General features: G+C 44.0%; 2 protein-coding genes across 4 annotated transcripts in view; one reads left to right on the forward strand and one right to left on the reverse strand.

The window, feature by feature from the left end:
- The first annotated feature begins 11,181 nt into the window (after nucleotides 1–11,181).
- On the forward strand, nucleotides 11,182–17,101 carry LOC116389355 (integral membrane protein 2A-like). The gene is made up of 6 exons (XM_031857990.1): nucleotides 11,182–11,442; nucleotides 11,859–11,996; nucleotides 13,402–13,587; nucleotides 13,680–13,790; nucleotides 15,367–15,511; nucleotides 15,749–17,101. The coding sequence occupies exons 1-6, from the start codon at nucleotides 11,371–11,373 to the stop codon at nucleotides 15,841–15,843; spliced, it is 747 nt and encodes a 248-aa protein (XP_031713850.1). The 5' UTR covers nucleotides 11,182–11,370; the 3' UTR covers nucleotides 15,844–17,101.
- gpr174 (G protein-coupled receptor 174) overlaps nucleotides 14,421–19,505 on the reverse strand; it is a 13,095-nt gene continuing 8,010 nt past the window's right edge. For all 3 annotated transcript variants that reach the window (XM_031857986.1, XM_031857988.1, XM_031857987.1), the window contains one exon: nucleotides 14,421–18,279. In XM_031857986.1, coding sequence (XP_031713846.1) covers nucleotides 17,476–18,279 — 804 coding nt within the window. In that variant the 3' untranslated portion in view covers nucleotides 14,421–17,475. The remainder of the gene's footprint in view (nucleotides 18,280–19,505) is intronic.

Below are 19,505 nucleotides of genomic sequence, written 5' to 3' on the forward strand. Positions count from 1 at the left end.
GGGGGGGTACAGCTGTCGGAGGACAATCGAGTCCCTGCAGGGATCCCCTCTGTGCAGAAACAAAGGCCCTCATGGTCCCTTCTTCTGCAGCAGCTCTAACGGGAGAGTCAGTGAGACGCTGATCACATCCTTCTGTCTATAAGAGCATCAACATTCTCTCTTCCAAATTTACGTTTAATCGGATTTGGCTGTATGATGACAAAGAGGAAAAAGAAAAAAAAGTGAGGACCACACGCGAGGGTTTAAGATGGTTTGCTGCATCAATTTCCCCGGAATGTTTCTTACCGCCCATTTCAGCTTCTGCAAATCTGCCTCATCACCACACTCGTCTCTCAAGAAATCAATCAAACAGGAATCTTTCATGCAGGTTAGTGCAGTTTTAAGTACTTTACAGGTAACTGACACGAGAAACAGAAAAGAGGCAATAAACTACTTGGTCAAGATTAGAAAAAACATTGTGGTTTGTGTTAAAATAACGTAGCAACGTAACGTAACGTAAGTAATGTAAATAAATGACAACCATCCTTAGGGGACATACTCGTTATTATACCACGTAACTTTCAATAACGGCACTGTCACTTGCTCTAAGCGTTGCTTGAATGCAAAAATGTCCGCATTGAAAAAAATGTAAAAAATGTCCACATACGATGTATCCGTGGTTTTCAGAAACGTACAATGCCAACATTTTTGCCTGACGCATACACTGACTGCTGTAATACATGTGATACAGGAGGCAACCTCCGGGTCTGAGGAGTGAAGCCAACCTGGGTGCCTGAGACGTGCACTCTTTTTAAGGGCCATCAGGGGAACATTTGGTTGTACTTAACTCCACGTGTCAATTCTGGTTGCAAAAAGCCAAGATGACGACGGCTAAAAACCAAGATGGCGACAGCTTTCAAAACCGTTGTCCACAAACCAGCAGGTGACGTCACAGTGACTGCGTCCACTTCTTATAGACAGTCTATGATATTATTGCACCAAGCATGCGGCTGAAAATCGTCTCCAACAAATACACTATTTAATCACTTTTGAGTCATGTTTGCTTTCAAGCTACAGTGCCCAGCAGTGATTCATGGGTTTGTTGACTGTCTGAAAAACATAACGAATATCGCCAGCCATATCCATTATCAACGCTAAGCTGCTCTCAGGCAGGCTGTCCAATGTAAACTGGGTGTAATGTGCGCTCTCTTTCTGGTCTCATACCCGGGCAAAACACCTCCGCCAAATGTATAACTTCATTAGCATCACAATAGAGGTAAAAACTGTTGTTTGTGTTTCTATGTTGCTACCCGGCAGCTCTCCTTTCCCTTCGTGCAGCACCTCTGCACTCTGGGTCTCTGGACCGGCGGTGTTTGAGGAGCCTGGGCACGAGGCCTGGTACTACCGCCTTCTCCCTGCCCGCAGTGTAGGAAGATTTAATGGCTCATGTGCCACGGCGTCGAGCCTTTACTGGCTCCTTCTGCCTCCGCCCGGCCCCGGTGGGTAACGAGGGATGAGGGCAGGGGGGGGGGGGGGCAACAGGAGAGGAAAGTAACATGTCGGCCAAGACGCAGCCTCCTCCTCCTCTCACCACAAGTGTGTTGTGAATTATTCCCCCCCCTCCCTCAGTTTTCCTCTCCTCCTAAGCCTTTAGTTATCCCTTGCTACTCACCCTCTTCCTATTAAACACATATAGATCTTCTTCTGTCCACATTGCTTTCATGAGGCCCGCTGTGAATCCGGCTCTGTGGCACATTCATCTCACTTGTTTAGATAGCTAATTCTTTTTGATGAAAATTGCCTTTTTTCTCTCTCTCTCTTTCTCTCTCTCCATATCTCTCTATCTCTCTCTCTCAGACTGCCAGTAACTGTGTGGTTAATGGCTGCGGTAAAAAGAAACAAAAACAGCCGTAATTGATAATGAGAATCAGACTCGTGTGAGGATCTCAGTCGACGCCTTCTCTCTCTCCTCCAATAACGGGGCAGCTCTGCCAAGCAGGACCCTTCCCAGAAGCATGTCAAAGGGGTGGAAAACCAATCTGTACGGTGTTGGAGAGATATTTCCTAATACCCTGATGTGTAAATTGCACATTATGTTGGACTGCTTGGATAAAATAATGCACAAAAGTGAACAGTGCCAGCACTCAAGCATAAACGTGTTTTCAGGCTGTTGGCGGACTTAAGCGAGAGTTTGAAATATGTTGAGGGCTCCTATTGGTGTCGTTAACATGCATGGTGAGAAGATGTAGTAATTATTTAGGAGGAAACCATCGTTTTGTGTCTGTACAGCATGTGGTGGGAGGTTGTTGAGGACCCCCCCCCCCCCACAGTCGCACACGTCTTTATCTGTTTTTGTCCCACTGAGCGCAATCACTCCGAACACAAATATCTTTTATCAAAGCTGGCCACAGCGGAGAGGAATTATTTTTAGATTGCTCTGATAAATGAGGGGTTTCATATATCTGGATGTGGTCGGCGGGGATGAAGAGTGAAAATTAAGGAGAAAAGAGATGAAAAAAAAAAAAAGGAAAAATCTGGCAGAGCCACAAAAGCTTTTAAAACAACATGTGAAAAATCTGCAGTTCTTTAACAGTTAGCTTGTCATTTTTATTTGCCTCTTCAGATGGTGGCAGCGGTCGTCTTTCAGGCCGTGCCAGCTGGGATTCGGCTGCTGGCTGGAAGGCGCAGGCCTGGCCCCGGGTAGCACTCTTATTATCATCACCACACACTGTAATTCACATGTCAATCACAGCCCGGAGCAGCGCAGGGCCGAGGGGAGAGGGGCTGGTTGGAAAGGGGCCGCCGACTGGGGTGACGGACCGGGCGGGGCGGGGGTGTGCGCGCTGAATACTTCCAGCAGGCCTTAATCGGACCTTTCATTCCCTCATCTCTGTAGAATGGGCCTGGATAGGGGCATGATTGGATGTGCAGGGCCGGCCAAAGCTGAAGCAGTGCTGGACGGGCTGCTGTATGAAGAGGAGTGACCTCCGAGGAAGGTTGAACTGTCAGAGTTTGGGCCGTCTGGCCTGGCTCGAGTTAGGACTGTAGCTGGGGTAGACAGGGGAAAAAACTGTTGATTTTTGCATTAGATGTCCCCTAATTCCAGTGTTTTGTCTCCATGGAAATCATGTTGGTTGCACCATTTAATTGTTATTCAAACTAAGCCTAGTTACAACGAAATGGAGATATGCAAATCATTAAATAAAAACAGGTTGTATAAAACAATTATGTAAACTGAGGGTTTACTAAGTAACAACATGTCGAAAATAACAAAAGGTTCTGCCAATAAAATGTAGCTCAATGATCAGGTAATCGCATTCACTGCATAAATACTACTGATCTTGGCGCCCATCGGCTTAAGGTCCGATGACAGATAAGCCTTTGGGGGTAATATTTCTGGGGATCCGGTGAAGACAGCGGATATCCGTGCTTTACGAGCAGCACACTTTTCCGTGTGCTGCTCGTTGTTGACGCTCCCGATTATAAACTGGAGTTGCGAGACTGGAGTTGGAGATCAGAGACCACGTGCACAACCGGCTTGTTTCACAAGAGACAGTAAGCAAATTCTAAACCCATCTAAATCTAAATCATCGTCAGACAAAAGTCTCTTTTGCAGCGGATAGCATTGGCACACAGACTGTTTACATTCAACCGAAGACCGCTCGAACGTGATTGGTCAATAGTACTCGACTACGATAGAAAAACCAGAACGCTTCCGATACCAAAATCTTTCTCCCGTTGTCTACAGATTATGTTTTAGATTATACTCACTAACTCTTGCATTGTAAAAAAAGGGAACACAAGAACAAAGTGGTGAACACCTACTCACTGCCAGGTAACTGCTTCGTAGCTAACTGAAGTAATGTTAGCTAACTGTCATAACTAACGCTAACATTAGCTTGCTAATACAGTATGACTCGTTTAGAATAACCGGCCGATCACCTGACACTTCACAATTTCACAAAAATAACACATGTAATTGAACCATAACTGAAATGTAATAAAACATTTTGCTCAATGACTTGGCTAATAATGACAGTTAGATTAGAATAATCTGATATTTCACACTTATTCTAAACTGCTTCTAAACACACACAAACTTAATAATATATTCACGAGTAGCTGGTGGGGCCTTGCACTTCCTCTGAACGCCGTCACCAGTGATGCACTGTGACACAACACCTGTGGACATGATAAAATCCACATAGTGGTTTTGACACTGATATCTGTAGAAACCAATTAACCCCGCTGCTGCGCCACAGAAGTCGATCCTTCAGAAGAGAAACCAGCATCTCTTTAGTCGTATCCAGACTGTCCTCACATGTGTAGAAAAACATTTTCCCTTCTCGGACTTTATTCCCACCCCGGGAAACTTTCTGCAGCCCTGTAGAGACACTATAATTTACATGCTGCCGAAATGGGAACTCAAAAGACAACATGCTATTTCAATCAAAAGCCTAGCTCTAGCCCCATCATCCGGCCTGCCAAAGTGTGGTGTAACTCACACACACACACACACACACACACACACGTACACACATACACACACACACAGACAAACATGCAGAGAGCTCGCCTGCCAACGTGTGGTTTGTGTTCACGATGCTTTAATGCCTCGTGGTTAGTGCTCTATCAGGGCCATGAGAAATGATTTATTAGTGGCTCCCGCCTGTATTTATAGATAATGAGCCTCCGTCAGTGTTAATAAAGAGATCCATTCACAGTACCTCTTTAAGGGATTACTGTCACTGCTAAACAATAGCTCGTCCTCCAAAGATAGCCGTGTAGCATGTTTAGTATGGGGAGGGGAGTTAAAATAGGGACAGCCTGAATCCATCTGCCCTTCTTAACACCGGCTCATTCATCAACAATACACATTGATCTTCACTTCCAGCTTTGTTGCATTCAAACATGAGTCTCTCCTTCTCTTCAGGCTCTCCACTGATCCGTTTTTAGAGGGGCTGGTGTCGGAGACGGAGCGAAGCAGCATGAATAAGTGTTTCCCTCGTAGGCCTACTGTACGTTTGCACTTTCATGTGTCTATATGTCAGTCACATGTACAAGTGTGTGTGTGTGTGTGTGTGTGTGTGTGTGTGTGTGTGTGTGTGAGGGGTGATGATGAGGATGAAATGGACACATGGAGACACATGAGCACCCTGGCAGCAAAGTGTTTGTGTGACATCATTCTGTCTCCCTCTGGTTCCAATCAGTCTATCCTCCCCTGTTAATGACACCTGATGGATTAATGACTGATAAAGTGTGTGTGTGTGTGTGTGTGTGTGTGTGTGTGGGTGGGTGTCTGTGAGTGTGTTTTGTAGGGGCCCACAGAAAGCCCGCAATCAGACATCTCTCAAATTAGCGCTCCATAACTACATCCTGAGCAGGGCTTAGACTTCTGAAGCGCAGGAAAGTCCTTCCAGACAGTCAGACCCCCCCCCCCCTACACATACACACACACACACACGGCCTATCATTTTCATCCTCAGTATATCACATCACATTTGTCTTCTTTCTGGCATGGTGAACTTTGACATGGTGAGAAACAGGGGTGGTGTTGGGGATGTCATCAATTTTAGCAGCTTACTCTTATATCCTCCAACCTTCCCCTACTGCCAAGCACTCGCACACACACACACACACACACGCACACAAACACACCTTGACACAATTCAAGTAAGTAATAATGATAATAAAAAAAAATAATGTTTATTTATATAGAAATCATCAAAAAGCCAAGTATTACAAAGTGCTTTACAACGAGGACAAATTAAAACAATTATTAAACCATAAGTGAAAATACACACATTGAAAACTAGGAACAAACAAGGAAACGTATACAAACGATGATCAAAACAGACAAACACATATATTTACACATAAAAAATTGCAAAATATATACCAACCATTTTCTAATTAGGCATCCCTATCGACAACCAATTATCTGCATCGATGAGCTCATTTATGAGGCGTATTAGATTTAATAAGCCTTACTGTAATGAAGTTGAATTTTTGGTTTGTGAAAAATTCCCTTTGGCTGGTGTATATCCTCCACAACCCTTACTTGCCAGTTTTCATTATATAGACATTGGTCATTAATAGTAATAGTAATGTATGGCTTATTAACAACAAATTAAACCAAGGCTCCTTGATGACTTCTTGTCAAATTGTATTTGAAAGAATATAGTCTTTGGCCAATAAAAATGTTTCATTTAGAATCACGTTAAAGTGAGAAGAATAAAGATTTGTTTCGCATTGACCGATGTTTCCTGTCTTCATTCTGCCGTTTTAATTTAATCCACAAAATGTTGACTCTCACGGTCTTCTACTCTTTGTCTCTTGGAGTCAGTTGTTATGAAAGTGTCTTGCTCAATGGCACTCCAGCAGTAGTTGATGATGTAAAGGGGAGTGTCAGTTTTCCCAAATCGTCCCCTCTACATGAACCAACAGCCTTACAGTGGCCTCTTCCCTAACCTCTGCACGCCACTAAAACCTCACAGTAATATGGGCCTTTTAGAGTCCAGGTGGGACCGTAGCCTCATGGCTTTCAGCCATAACAGTTTCGGTCTGTCAGTCCTCTGCGTTATCCACTGTATGATGTGAGGATAGTTGCTCTCCGAGTTCAATAAAGAAGCTGAAATAAAAATAGTTGAAGCAACCCCTGAGTCACAATTGAAGAAAAAAATACAGATCATCCTCCGGTGAAAAGTTGGTGTGTGTGTGTGTGTGTGTGTGCGTGCTTTCTGCTCCTCCTGTGAACCTGACAGAGGTGACGTCACTGAATCTGGAAGTGATTCGGCCAGACTATGATGCTATTGGCCACGATTCAGAAGAGAGTGTGTGTGTGTGTGTGTGTGTGTGTGTGTGTGTGTGTGTGTGTGCGGGTGTGCTCTACCGACGCAAAGTCAACATGGCCGAAGTGTACATGCAACGCTCTGGAGCAGTCTCATGATGATGAGGTAATTTCCCCAGAGTTTAACCCTCAGGAACATAACAGACATGCGTCCATTTCCATCGCTCCATTTTTTTTCTCTGCACCCTTTCATCCTTTTTCATCCCATGTGATTCTTTCACTTTTCCCCTTTCTACGTGTGCCAGCTGCTTACCTTGAGTTGTCCTTCATCACGTAGGCTACATGTGTGACCCACCTTTCTACTCTCCATCAGTCATACCTTTTGTTCTCTTCTTCACTCCCGTGATTCAATAATTCTTTCATGCCATCGTCTTCTTCTTCTTATTATTTTTTGGCTTTTCACCACCTCTTCAATAAAACAGACGGACAGAATAGCAACATTAGGTCACAAGTTTAGAGGAAAAAAAGCAGACGTTCTTCTTGAATACAGTCATAAAAAAACCCGTATATTCCATGTTACATCATTTATTATTTTAGCCTCAATAAACGACTCCAACAACTCGAACAAAAGAGTCTTCAAGTCCAAAGTGTTTGTAAAACGAATTGAAAGAGAGAAACTTCTTTGCTTCATTGCTGTTGAACAAGTTGTTAATCAGTTAAAACTATTTTTAGGGCATTTATTGTTTACCAAGGACTCAGCTTACACATGATTTACCTGGCGAGCAAGAGGTCACCAAATACACACACACAGGCACACACACACACACACACCCGCACACACATCTGGTGTAGACTTTAGCTGTTGTCACCAACTATTTAAGCTAAGCAAACCTTCTGACAAAGCTACGGTTAGCTTACGGACACATGATCCCATTGGACTGAACATGCTAATAAGCTAATATGAAACATGGTTGATACATTTGAACCACCGCTTGATACAATGTAGCGTAGCCTAATGATAATGTAACCTGAAATTGTTTTAAATTACCTTTCACCAAAATAACACAACACACATTACAAAAAGCTATGCCAGCAACATTTAGCTAATAACAACAGCTAGGTTAGCATAAACAGATACTTCCCACTCATTGGGTAACCGCAACACACATATTTCTACAGACAGTTATATTTAATAAATCTCTAAACTGTCGTTTTTGGAAGATATGCTACAGCTTGTGACACAGTAATGACTTTGAATGAAAGTCTAACCATGTTAGTTTAAGCATGACTTGCACAATATGCTGCAGCTACTGCACTACACACTTAAAGCTACATAGCAACTCCTACAAGTAGCAAAGGCCAAGGAATGCTAGTTGCTTGTTAACGTGAGCTAAATTACAGCAGGTTGATCCAACGTGGGTCTTTGCTAACTTACACACACACACACACACACACACACACACACACACACACACACACACACACACACTCTCTCTCTCCAACTAAGCAAAACTACAAAAATACATTAAAAAGTAATTTATTTTCAACTATAGTAGATAATGATATATTGCCAAACCGTGTGCCATTATCACTCAGGTGCTAAAAAGAGGAATGTCACGCTCCTGCTTTTGGAAGACACACCTGGCTGTTCTTCTTTTTCTTTGCCGGCATTACCATTTCAAAATAAAAGCACCCACCTATACAGTGTGAAAGGATCAAAGTAGCACATCCTTAATAAACACTTTGAAAATGAACAAACTCGAATGCAACATATTATACAAATATACTGGACCTTGCCAAAGGTCATTTACAGGTATTAGAGTCTTTAGTAGCTGAGGCTTTTAACGCACACCACCTAATGTTACCTAAAAACTGGCTAATAGCATAAACTGTACAAGGCTGGTAGCCATGAATAATCTGCTTTACAGGCACAAAGTTATGAACAAAATCCTCATTCATTGTGAGTACTTCAACATGAAATTGTTACACCTCCCTGAGGTGAGCCAAGCTGAGAGGATGAAGACAGGCAGACAGGCGGTGCTACGGGAGAGTGAAGGTATAGCTTTAGAAGCTGATACTCACAGGAAAGACTCATTTGTCACCCCTGTCTCGAAACCATATGTGACTGCCAAAAGTGTGTGAGTGTGTGTGTGTGGCGGGGTCAAGGATCACGAGAGTGTGATGCACGCTGATTTTTTTGGGGATGGGGGATCTGAATCAGGGTCTTTGAAGGAGCATCACTGCTCTCCACATGTAGGCTATACCCATGAGATCTGCTCATTCTGTTTCCCTCTTACATTTTCTCCATCTCGCTCTCTTTGACCACTAAATGTTCTCCCACTCAAGGCACATGGTGATTATGGTGGGTCCACATGAAGACATGTCAGTGACGTTATGAAGCATTGAGCAGTGTCTAGCTTTTTGGTTCACAACTCTGTGGCCAGCTGTTACCATAGCAGTTTTTGGGGCCTATATGAGTGTGTGTGTGTGTGTGTGTGTGTGTGTCTGTACTGTAAGTATGACTTGGGAGCAGTGAAAGGGACACAATCATTTGTCACTTGCGGCTTCACATGTCTGGTATTGAAATTGATGACAAATCTATGAGGTGCCGTGTGTGTGTGTGTGTTCATATTTGTTGGCTCATATGCGGGTGATGTCATGCACAAGAGCTTCTTTTTCTCACACTTTATGAAGCCAGCTATACCACTGCAGACTTTCACAGTTTGCTGACATTGCAGGCGTGTGTGTGTGTGTTTGTGTCTACATGTGCATTGTGTGTGTATTTATCATTGTTTTCTTTGGCTGCATGCTGCAGACCACAGGGAAAACACTGGCATTCAAACTCCATCATCCACGCCTGCCATCCAATCATTACGACGCCCGCTGCCTTCTGCGTGCACAAAAAACACGGGGGTCCATATACGGTTTTTTTTTTTGCGTATAGCAACTCTACCCATAGCGGGCTCGTTAGGCAGTTTTGAGACGTAAACTGGATGGACGGCGAGTTTAATCTGCCGCTAATCAGCTCCTCGGAAAACTCACTCAAGCATCAGACACTGCAGATTGCTCTGCCTCCCTCACTGTGTTTTTCCCAGTCATCACTTCGCCCCCTCCTTGTTAGAATCACTCCATTTCACCCCCACCTGCCTCCACGCCCCCCCATCATCCATAGTTTCCCTTTGCGGTCTCCTCCTCTGCTGTGTGATGCTGAGAAGCCCTCAGGATTAAACCTAAGTCTTTTGTTTATCATCTCAGCTATTACTGCTAATGCTGTCTCTCTCTCTCTCTCTCTCTCTCTCTCTCTCTCTCTCTCGCTCTCTCTCTCTCTCTCTCTCTCTCTCTCTCTGCGTGTGTGTGTGCGCGCGTGCGTCCACGCATGCATGTGGGCAAGCTCTCAGATCAAACACAGCGTAAGACGAGCCCATAAACAAGCCTTCAGGACCACTTAGGTTTTTTTCAGGGAGAGTCCGTTATGGGTGCACGGAGGGGGAGGGGGAGGGGGGAGTTAGGTACAAAAATCAGCTGCTCTGTTTATGTACCTTTCAGTGGTGATTACCGGTCCAATCCGTCTGTTTAACAGAGGAAATATCATAGCCTCGCTGCAGAGCGCGCGTGTTTTGTGAGACCGCGGTATAGATGCAGATGCAGCGCGTGAGGGGGCTGCTGGAGAGATGCCACAGAGTTGCGTGGAATTAGAGCGCTGGTGCGGCAGCAAGTGTTTATTTACTCATACATACAACCTTAAATGAGTCAGGGAGAGTGAAAGCAGAGGAAGCAGAAGGACCACCGCACACCAGAGCACTGAAGGATGTGTGTATCAGACGCACAGCACGCGGCCTTGGCGCTGGCCTGTGTTTCCACACGACGCATGTGAATGGCGTTGCACTGTGCGCGCGTGTCCGCGGGAGTGGGCAGACACACTGGCAGGTAGTGCCCGGCCCGTAGGAGGACAGGGATATATTTACAGAGTCAGTTTACAGAGTGGAATATTCACGGAGGTGAATGGGCTACTTCATACACTCAGGATATTATTTTTCATTACATTACAGCGCGGAATTGAGTCATTTTTGTGTGTGTGTCATGTGCTGTACATAATGTGGCAGGTAAAGGGAGACAAGCTTAACTGGAAGTGTAAATAGTTCAAGTCTTGTGGTGTTAGGTTCAGTCTAATGAATGGAGGCTGATTGTTCCTGATGGGGGAGCATTTTCCGTTACACTGAATTATGGGCGGGTTCCACTCGTGGCCACTAGATGGCGCTAAAGCCACACATCATAACCACATAATCATAGAGAGTATTTTGAGGCAATAAATAAGGCAATAAATGTTATAGTGGTCACCGGCAAAAATAAAATGATTTCCAGGCGTCGGCTGTTTATTTATATCACGTAGCTTGAAGTTTAAAAGTCGTTTTCCCAGTTTCCGTTTCGGATGTCATCTTAATCCCCTCCAGCCACCGGAAGCTCTCGATAAAGCCGAGGTTGCAAAGTGCGTCACAGAGCAGAAAAAACCCAAAACAACGAGCCTGCAGTCCAGCAAGCGACCGTCTTCTCTTCTTCTCTTTTTGCACAAGAAACCCCGAGCGGACGTTTCCGCTACCAGCATGGTGAAGATCGCTTTTAACTCGGCTCTGGCGCAGAAGGTGCTGGGCAAAGAGGAGCCGGCCGATGTGAAGGTGAGCTGTAGTCTGAGCCCGGTGTCCGTTTAATTCATTTTTTATTTTAGCCCGTTAGCATGGCCTCCACTGACCGCAGGCATGTCTGCAGCAGTGACCGCGCACGTCATCTGTGTGTGGTGTATTGGGTCGTTATGTTTTCACTTGCATTTTCGCACACTCTATATTAAGAGCTTTGCGGTTTTTTTTTTTTTTGGTTTTTTTTCGCAAACTGCACGGAGCCATATTGCACCTGATGCAGCACACAGCGGGACCGCCCATCCTCTGAACGTCGTCTTCATCAGCTGTTCTGCAGAGGCCGAGCATTCAATGGGGGTTATAGATTGAGCCAAAGATGTGCGTGCTGAATGTTGATACTAAATGCATGGAATAGTATTTGCAGATTTGCTGACAGTATTGCGTACCTGTGTGTTTAGGACCCTGAGCTGGGCTCTGCTCCAGCGGGCAACGAGGGCTCCACAGGTCGCTGTCTGCTCACCCTGCTGGGCATCGCCTTCATCCTCAGCGGGCTCATCGTCGGGGGGGCATGTCTCTATCGATATTTCACCCCAAAGGTAAATCAATATGTGTGCGTGCTGGCAGGTGTAGGATACACACAATCTGAAAACATCCCTCCAGGTTTAGATTTGCTATATTACTGTAACATTACAACATGCTTGGAAATGTTTAATCTGCATTTCAGTCAGAAGGCACCAAGATGTGACAGTCATGGGACATATGTACCCATTTATTGTCTTCCAAGTAATTGCAGCAGGTCAGGAAGTGTTATTTGAGTTTGTGAAGTTATTAAAGATGCTTTAGATTGCTGTGGGAAACTATAATGCTGACTCCTGTTCACTTCTGTCTTCAAAGAAAGTGCAGACTTACACTTTGCTGTGTTGTCAGTGGGAGGGTCTCATTCAGTATAGTCTCTCTCTCTGTGCCCACAGGGGTTTATTATGCAAATGAAGCAAAGTTAAAAATGGCTTATTAAACTATGAATGCAATGCATGCACTTCTTAATGATAGGAGATTCATCCCACTTACAGATTGTGATATTAAAGACTTTCTTCTTACCTTAATGGATTGTTTTCAGGGCTCATTCCTTAATCTTCTTGTTGTTCAAGTTTCCTAACCGCAACAATTTTTATATTTTTCTTAAACATCATATCGGATAGAACTTGTCCCTTGAATTTGATACAGATTATTATTTTACTGAGGATAAACACATCCGTCCACGACCTTGTGCTACTTCTAGTCTCTCTCAGCTCATGGTTTTGGTTTGGTCTCTACAGATCTAAGTTGGGTTGTTTGACTTGAATATCTAGCAAGCTTGTCTTTTTATATCATAAAACAATCAGACACTTAACATACCAGCAAAGAGATACACAGTAATGAAAAACAAAAAACTACAGATTTCCTTTTTTTTTTTTTTTTTTTTTTTTTTTGGAAGTACATAATTCAATGGAATAATGAGGGTATCTTCTGCCCCCTGGTGGTCGAAAATCATTTAATGAGGCTTTAAGCCGAGTTATTTTCAGACCTAATCCTGCCACTTTACATCTCGTGAGCAAACTGTCCTGCTGCATTGCGTTGTCTCTGTAGGGCTAATGAAGTTTGTTGGCACAACAGACGGGTAGGTAAACCACTGCAGGGAAACAACTGGCTCCACGGAGCTGCCGCATTGGACCATGAGGCACTTGTGGTTGCAGAGGCAAAGACCCACCTCACCACATGTTGAACATAATAACAAATCCCCTGGTGGCAAAATGGCATGTGTGGGTTTTCTTCCTTTGTATGAGTAATGTTGATTTTCCGAAGGTTGAAATACAATTATAGTTAAAGTGAAGAAAGTTTGAACCTTCAAAAAGAAGTCCATTCAATTAGAAATCACAAAATAATAACAAATGTGTAAACTATGAAGTCATGATATTTAATGTATTTATTTGTCTGATTGCATGTGTGTCTCCCCCCCCCCAGAGGCTGTATCACGGTGCGATGCAGTTCAGCGACGTGTCAGCTGGAGCTGGAGGGGGGAGCCAGCCGTACTACCTGCCGCAGGTGGAGGAGGAGGTGGAGATCTCTGACAGCATGGCCGTGATCAGCGTCCCACCTCCCCGCTTCAGACCTGGGGACCCCGCTTACATCCTCCATGACTTCAACAGGGTAACTCACTTACAGCACAGCACTTACAGCACTGCAGATGCTGGTTTGCTCCTGCTAATGTGGTTTGAATTATTTCCTGCGTGCGTGAGTAGAAGCTGACAGCATATCTGGACCTGACTCTGAGGACCTGCTTTGTGATTCCTCTGAACACATCGGTGGTGCTCCTCCCTCAGGACCTCATCGACCTCTTCTCGCAGCTGATGGTGAGTAGTGATCCTCTCGGGATGCAGTGGCCGGTAGAAGAGACCGGGCTTGGATGATGGAGGGAAAAACTATACGCTGGCACAGCACTCTCACTCAAGCTGACGCATAAGCCCGAATATTTTAGGCTACATATTACCTGTGGAAATCCAGGGCTTTATAATAATTCCAGAGATTGTCTGTGCTTTAATCCCGTCCAAATCTGTCATGTCGGTAATTTGTAAAGTCAAAAATTTCCCTAACTCAGACATTCACTGCATGAGTAACCTCCAGGGGAATTCAGTACTCGCATATCTTGATCTCTTTTACTGTAGTTAAATATGTGATATGAAAAATAGTAGAACTCTAAATGAGTCTATTGAGTGCTGCAGGGATGTTGTATTGTTGTCGGCCAACCCCAGAAGTTAGCGCCACAAAAGTTCCCTTGACAAAATAACAATCTTTTTTTTTTTTTTTTGGGGATTTTGAAGTATTGCAGAAAATAAGCTCCTTTGGAAACACAAGTTTCTGAAACGTACACGTTTTTGTTCAAAGAGATAATCTTCACAAATGAATACCACTTTTATTATTTTTGAAGAATGAATGAAATCAGCAGAAGTAAAAAGTCAGCGTATAAACAAACTACACCAAGGTTTTATTTACTTTACTTTTAAATTCATTAAGCTTGTGTTAACCACAGGCTTTATTTTAGGCATCTAACCAAAAAACCATTGACTTGAGACCAGGGAACCGAAAGTGCAAAAATGCTAACACATTTTTGCGGTTTTTTTTTTACACATTCCTGCAGCAGTCTACAGTGGAAGACTTTGCATGCGTTTTCTTTGCTGAATCATAAAGTTAAAAAGTCTTCAGACGCACCCTGAGGCTACTTTGGCACTGCAGCGCTTGAGCTAAATGCTATCGTCAGCATGCTAACATGCTGGTAATGACAATGCTAACCTGCTGATGTTTGACAGGTTCACCATCTCAGTTTAGCCTGTTAGCATGTTGTAGTTACCACAAAAACACAAAGTACAACTGAGCTGATGGGAATGTGATTTTCCAAATTGTTAGTCAATAACCAAAGGGAATTTGTTTGCAAATTAAAATGTCGACCCGATGATGGCGCTAGATGAAAACATAAGGGATCAGTGATTGCAATCCACGGAGCCATGGTGCTATTATTATCATAGAAATCAATTGCTTTTGACTGGTAGAATATTCAACAGTTCAACTATAGTATTGAAAAAAGTTTAGTGAGAGTGGAACACGGTCAGCAACACCATGTTTGAGATCAGTCAGACTGCACGTAGGCAACAGCTTTCACTGAGTCCTCCACCATGACATGTTATGCAACATTTGGTGGTGGGTGGGTGATGGTGGTGCAATCACCAAATTTTACTATCCCATGTGGAAGTGTTTCATAGACTGCAGAAGTTTGACGATGATTAATTAATTGGACAAAGTCCTTCCCACTCTGTTAGTGTTCCACTTGGCTGCAGTCCTGCTCACTGAGCTGCTTCTCTCCTCAGGAAGACCAGAAGTGGTTCGTATCGTGATTCCTTCTTCTTTTTTATTTTTATTTTTTTGTTATCCCAGTCCGGCTCTTACCGCAGCTACTTGGTGCACGAGGACCTGGTGGTGACGGAGCGTATCGACGACATCGAGCCTCTGGGCTTCTTCATTCGCCGACTGTGTGACGGGAAGGAAACGTACAGGATGCAGCGCCGCTCCAGCCTCCCAGGTCAGCTAAAACTGACATTTTGTCCCGTTTGTTGAGCTTCATTCACACATTGTAAAAGCACCAGCCTGTGAAGAATGCTGCTATAGAGGGGGGGCTGTAAATATACATGTCTGTACTATTTTGACCAATACCAGCCAAAGCCAACAGAATAAGACTGCGTGTACTGATTTCTTAGGGACATCTGTTGGAAACAAGACTGATATTGATATTCAGCGCTGATGTCTTTGTGTCTGCCAGGTGGAGGCATCCAGAAGCGCTCTGCGGACGATTGCTTCACCATCCGCCACTTTGAGAACAAGTTCGTGACGGAGACCAGGATCTGCAAGGCTTGATGGGGAAAGCGAGAGCATCGGTCAGGGAGCGAGTGAGAGTGAGAGAGAGAGTGTTAGCGAGAGCCAGAGAGAGAGCGACACACACAGAGAGAGAGAGAGTAGGAGGGAGTAGTGGGCGAAGGAGGAAACAGCTTTCAGCAGAAAGTGACTTGTATAAAACCCTTAACTCCCTCGCTTTAAACCCCAGTGATAAGTGAATTTAAGTTCCAGTGTTATATAGCCTACCCCCCCCCTCCCACCTGAACCTGTATAAGTCATAGCTCTCTCGCTCAAGTATTCACTAGTTAGTCTTGTACTAATAACCAGCGTCAGCCTGCTAACTAACTATATACTAAGTTTCATTTTGTTTTTTTCGTTGGTTGCCCGTAGCTTCCTGTTGAATTATCTTATCGTCGTTACTGTATTACATCATCCACCACTCGCGTCCAGACGACGAGTCCTTCTCCTGAAACTGAGAAGTCGTTCATATCAGACCTGTCCCGTGTGTCCAGCCTACTGTTCCCACTCTTAACGGGGGTTTTCTAGATCAGCAAGACATACTTTAATGTTATAGTGGGATATAGCACAAGCCACCCAGGAAATGTAAGGTACGGTACAGTTACGGTGCACGTGCAACGCGGTTGTCCATGTCCATTGTGGACGGTACCAGAAATGCTCGAGCCCCCGAGCTCTCAGTCAGCCTTTTTATTTGTAGATATTTCCCAGAGTGCCTCACTGCTCCCAGAGGCCTCTGCTGTCCTGCTATGTGATGATTTGTTTTAATGTAATAGATGGTGAGTCCAGCACCCTTATATGACTTGTGTTTGTGTAGAAACCTCATTTGTGACAATAAACTGGGAAGGACACTAAAAGGGAAGTTTCACCAAAATTTGAAATCACTTTTTTAAAATATTCTTATTTATGAATCTGAGCTGCTGCTTACTATAGGTGGCTACAAGTTTTTGCAGAATATATTTATAATTGTCACGGGAACAATACGTTTGTAAAGAATCCTTGAATCTGCATTGAAAAGCCCTTAAGGAAAAGCTTGAAAGTGTGAAATGAAAATGGCCTTTGGCCAAAAAAGGTCAAGTGGTTTCCCACTCGATGCCTGCACAGAAAGACAATCAGACAGGAAGTGTGTGTGTGTGTGTGTGTGTAAAAATGTGTCTCTGTCTAACAAGTACTAGACAATTGGATAAAAAACAATGTTGTGTGCAGCTACTTAAACAAATTCACTTTGTCGCTGAATAAAGTTACATTTCTTTACCTACTGAAAGTTGTCTGTTTGTTTATTATTACGGCGGCAGTGAACGCAGCACCAACACGTCCCAGCTCATGAACTTGGATCTAGAGGGAAAGTGTGGCTGGTTTGGGGGGTCTGCCTGTATTCTGTGTTTCCTGATGCTTAGAAATGTTGGCACTGATCACAAGGACATCCTTCATAACAGGAACAGCTCACTCTTCACCGGGGGTCATACAAATTTAGAAAGAACAGACAAACCTTTTTATTGAAATATAAATAGAAAAAATGTTTTAGGTGGCATGCAAATTATAGGTCCCTAGTTTTAAGGAGCATGAGGTCTTTGTGTCAGAGTTTAGTGGTTGAGACCAACTGCTGGCCCTTCAACAAAAGAGCAGGACGACTGCAGTCTAGTCCTCGGTGTCCTCTCCCCCGGTCATACAGGACAGGCGCCTGCTGAACGCCATGCTCTCTGGTATCTCTGGCTTGCTCAGTCTCCTCCAGAATTCATCGGTTGTGAAATAGTACATGAGTGGGTCCAGGCTGCAGTTGAGGCTGGCCAGGCAGAGGGTGACGGGGTGACTTCGGAGGATCAGGTCCCTGAGGGTGCAGCTGCTCAGAGCGTTGGCTTTGACCAGGAAGTCCAGGGGCATGGTGACGTGGTAAGGAGCAAAGCACACCAGGAAGACCAAAGCACAGCTCAGCACCATTCTCAACGCCCTCCGCTTCTCCCCTCGGTCGGGAATGGCGCCCGCCGTCGACTCCCGGAGGCTCCCGGCAGTCAGACAGGTGCAGGCCAACACCAGGATGAGGGGGATGATGAAGCCCAGCAGCTCCGCCAGGATCAGGAGGGCCCAGGCCCCTGGGACGCTGACGGGCCTCATGGGCAGCTCTGAGAAGCACACCGAGGTGATGAGACTCGAGTTAGGGTTGGGGACACTGCCGGGGTTCCTCAGCAGAGGGAAGGGCAGGCAGCACAGGCAGACTAACAGCCAGCCGAGGGCACACACTAACAAGTCTCCCTTCCGCCTGGATGAGTTGTACCTGAGCGGGCGCTTGATGAGCTCACAGCGGCGCACGCTGACGCACACCAGGAAGTAGATGGAGGCATACATGTTGACATACTTCAGATAGAAGCACATCATGCAGAGAGGGTGGCCAAAGGGCCAGGTGTTGTTCAGGTAATAGTAGATCCGCAGAGGCAGGGAGAGCACCTGAGGAGAGCGGAGAGTTAGTCTAGATGGTTTTAGACGGTCTCGGATGAGCACATGATTTTAGCGTAGACTGAGCTCTGGAATGCATTTTTTACAAGGCTTCTTCAAAGTGAGGAATTGATGCTTTTCTTTCTTTTATATCATTGTGCATTAAATAACCCTTGTGGTTTGAACTGTACAAAACAAGCAACTTCGCGTTATAACAATTTACATTTTTCCATCATTTAATAGGTGAAACAATATAAGCAGTCAGAAAAACATACTTTATTGGTGTTGTATGCATTTTAAAATGTCTATTTAGTGTATTTTTCAGCACTTAATATAATCCTTATCCTAACTGGCGTAAACACATCCACAACTTAACACAGTTGTATTAAATGTATCTTAAATTAATTATAACCCTCTATTTATTTTATTCATTTAAAGAAGTTCTTATGATAATTGTATATATCGAATTTATTCATTGTTGGAATGCTGTTAAGCATTCCAACTATTGTTTTTCGAATCTTTATTGTTGGAATGCTGTTAAGCATTCCAACAATTTTTAAGCTACAGAAACCGTTCAACTATCAAAATGTTCAGCTCTTTCAGCTCATGTCTGCTATGACTTTTCATATTTCTAGCCTTTAAACTTTTTGAATTATTAAGCTTTTTGCAACTTTTTTTTGAATAGGATGTCTATGGAGAACATTTTCAAATCCTCTTAAACTTTTTCAACTTTCAAATCCTTCTACTTCTACATACTTTCAGTTACAGACACCATTTTAACTTTAAAATGTTGAGAAAATCCTGATCTATTGCCGCATAATTCAGCTTTTTGATATCTTTTACACTTTTTGAACTACAGCAATTTAACTTTTATGATTTTTTCAGTCCTTTTCTGACTTTATAATGGGTGTGTATTGCGCAGCTTAGAGTGCGTGATGTCACCGCTAAAGTGAAGAGCAGCTTGAGATTCTTGTGAAAAAAACATTTGTCTTTTGCCACTGTGTCCACAATCTTCACTCTTCATGCATCATTTTTGATGGAGAAGTAGCTAATATTGTCCTTGTCGTAGACAAATGACTGTGGAATCCCACAGACTTACACATTTGGCTCAAGGAGCCGCAGAGCGACATGAACTCCAACAAACTGCTCCATTATACTCCTTGTTAAATCTGACCACTCATTTCTCAAAGAAAGCAGACGGTACCAGTTTTGTATATTGCTCTGGAGCTCACATTTTT

This window comes from Anarrhichthys ocellatus, unplaced genomic scaffold (assembly GCF_004355925.1).
Source record: "Anarrhichthys ocellatus isolate YVR2014 unplaced genomic scaffold, GSC_Weel_1.0 scaffold19, whole genome shotgun sequence".
Taxonomy (NCBI): Eukaryota; Metazoa; Chordata; class Actinopteri; order Perciformes; family Anarhichadidae; genus Anarrhichthys; species Anarrhichthys ocellatus.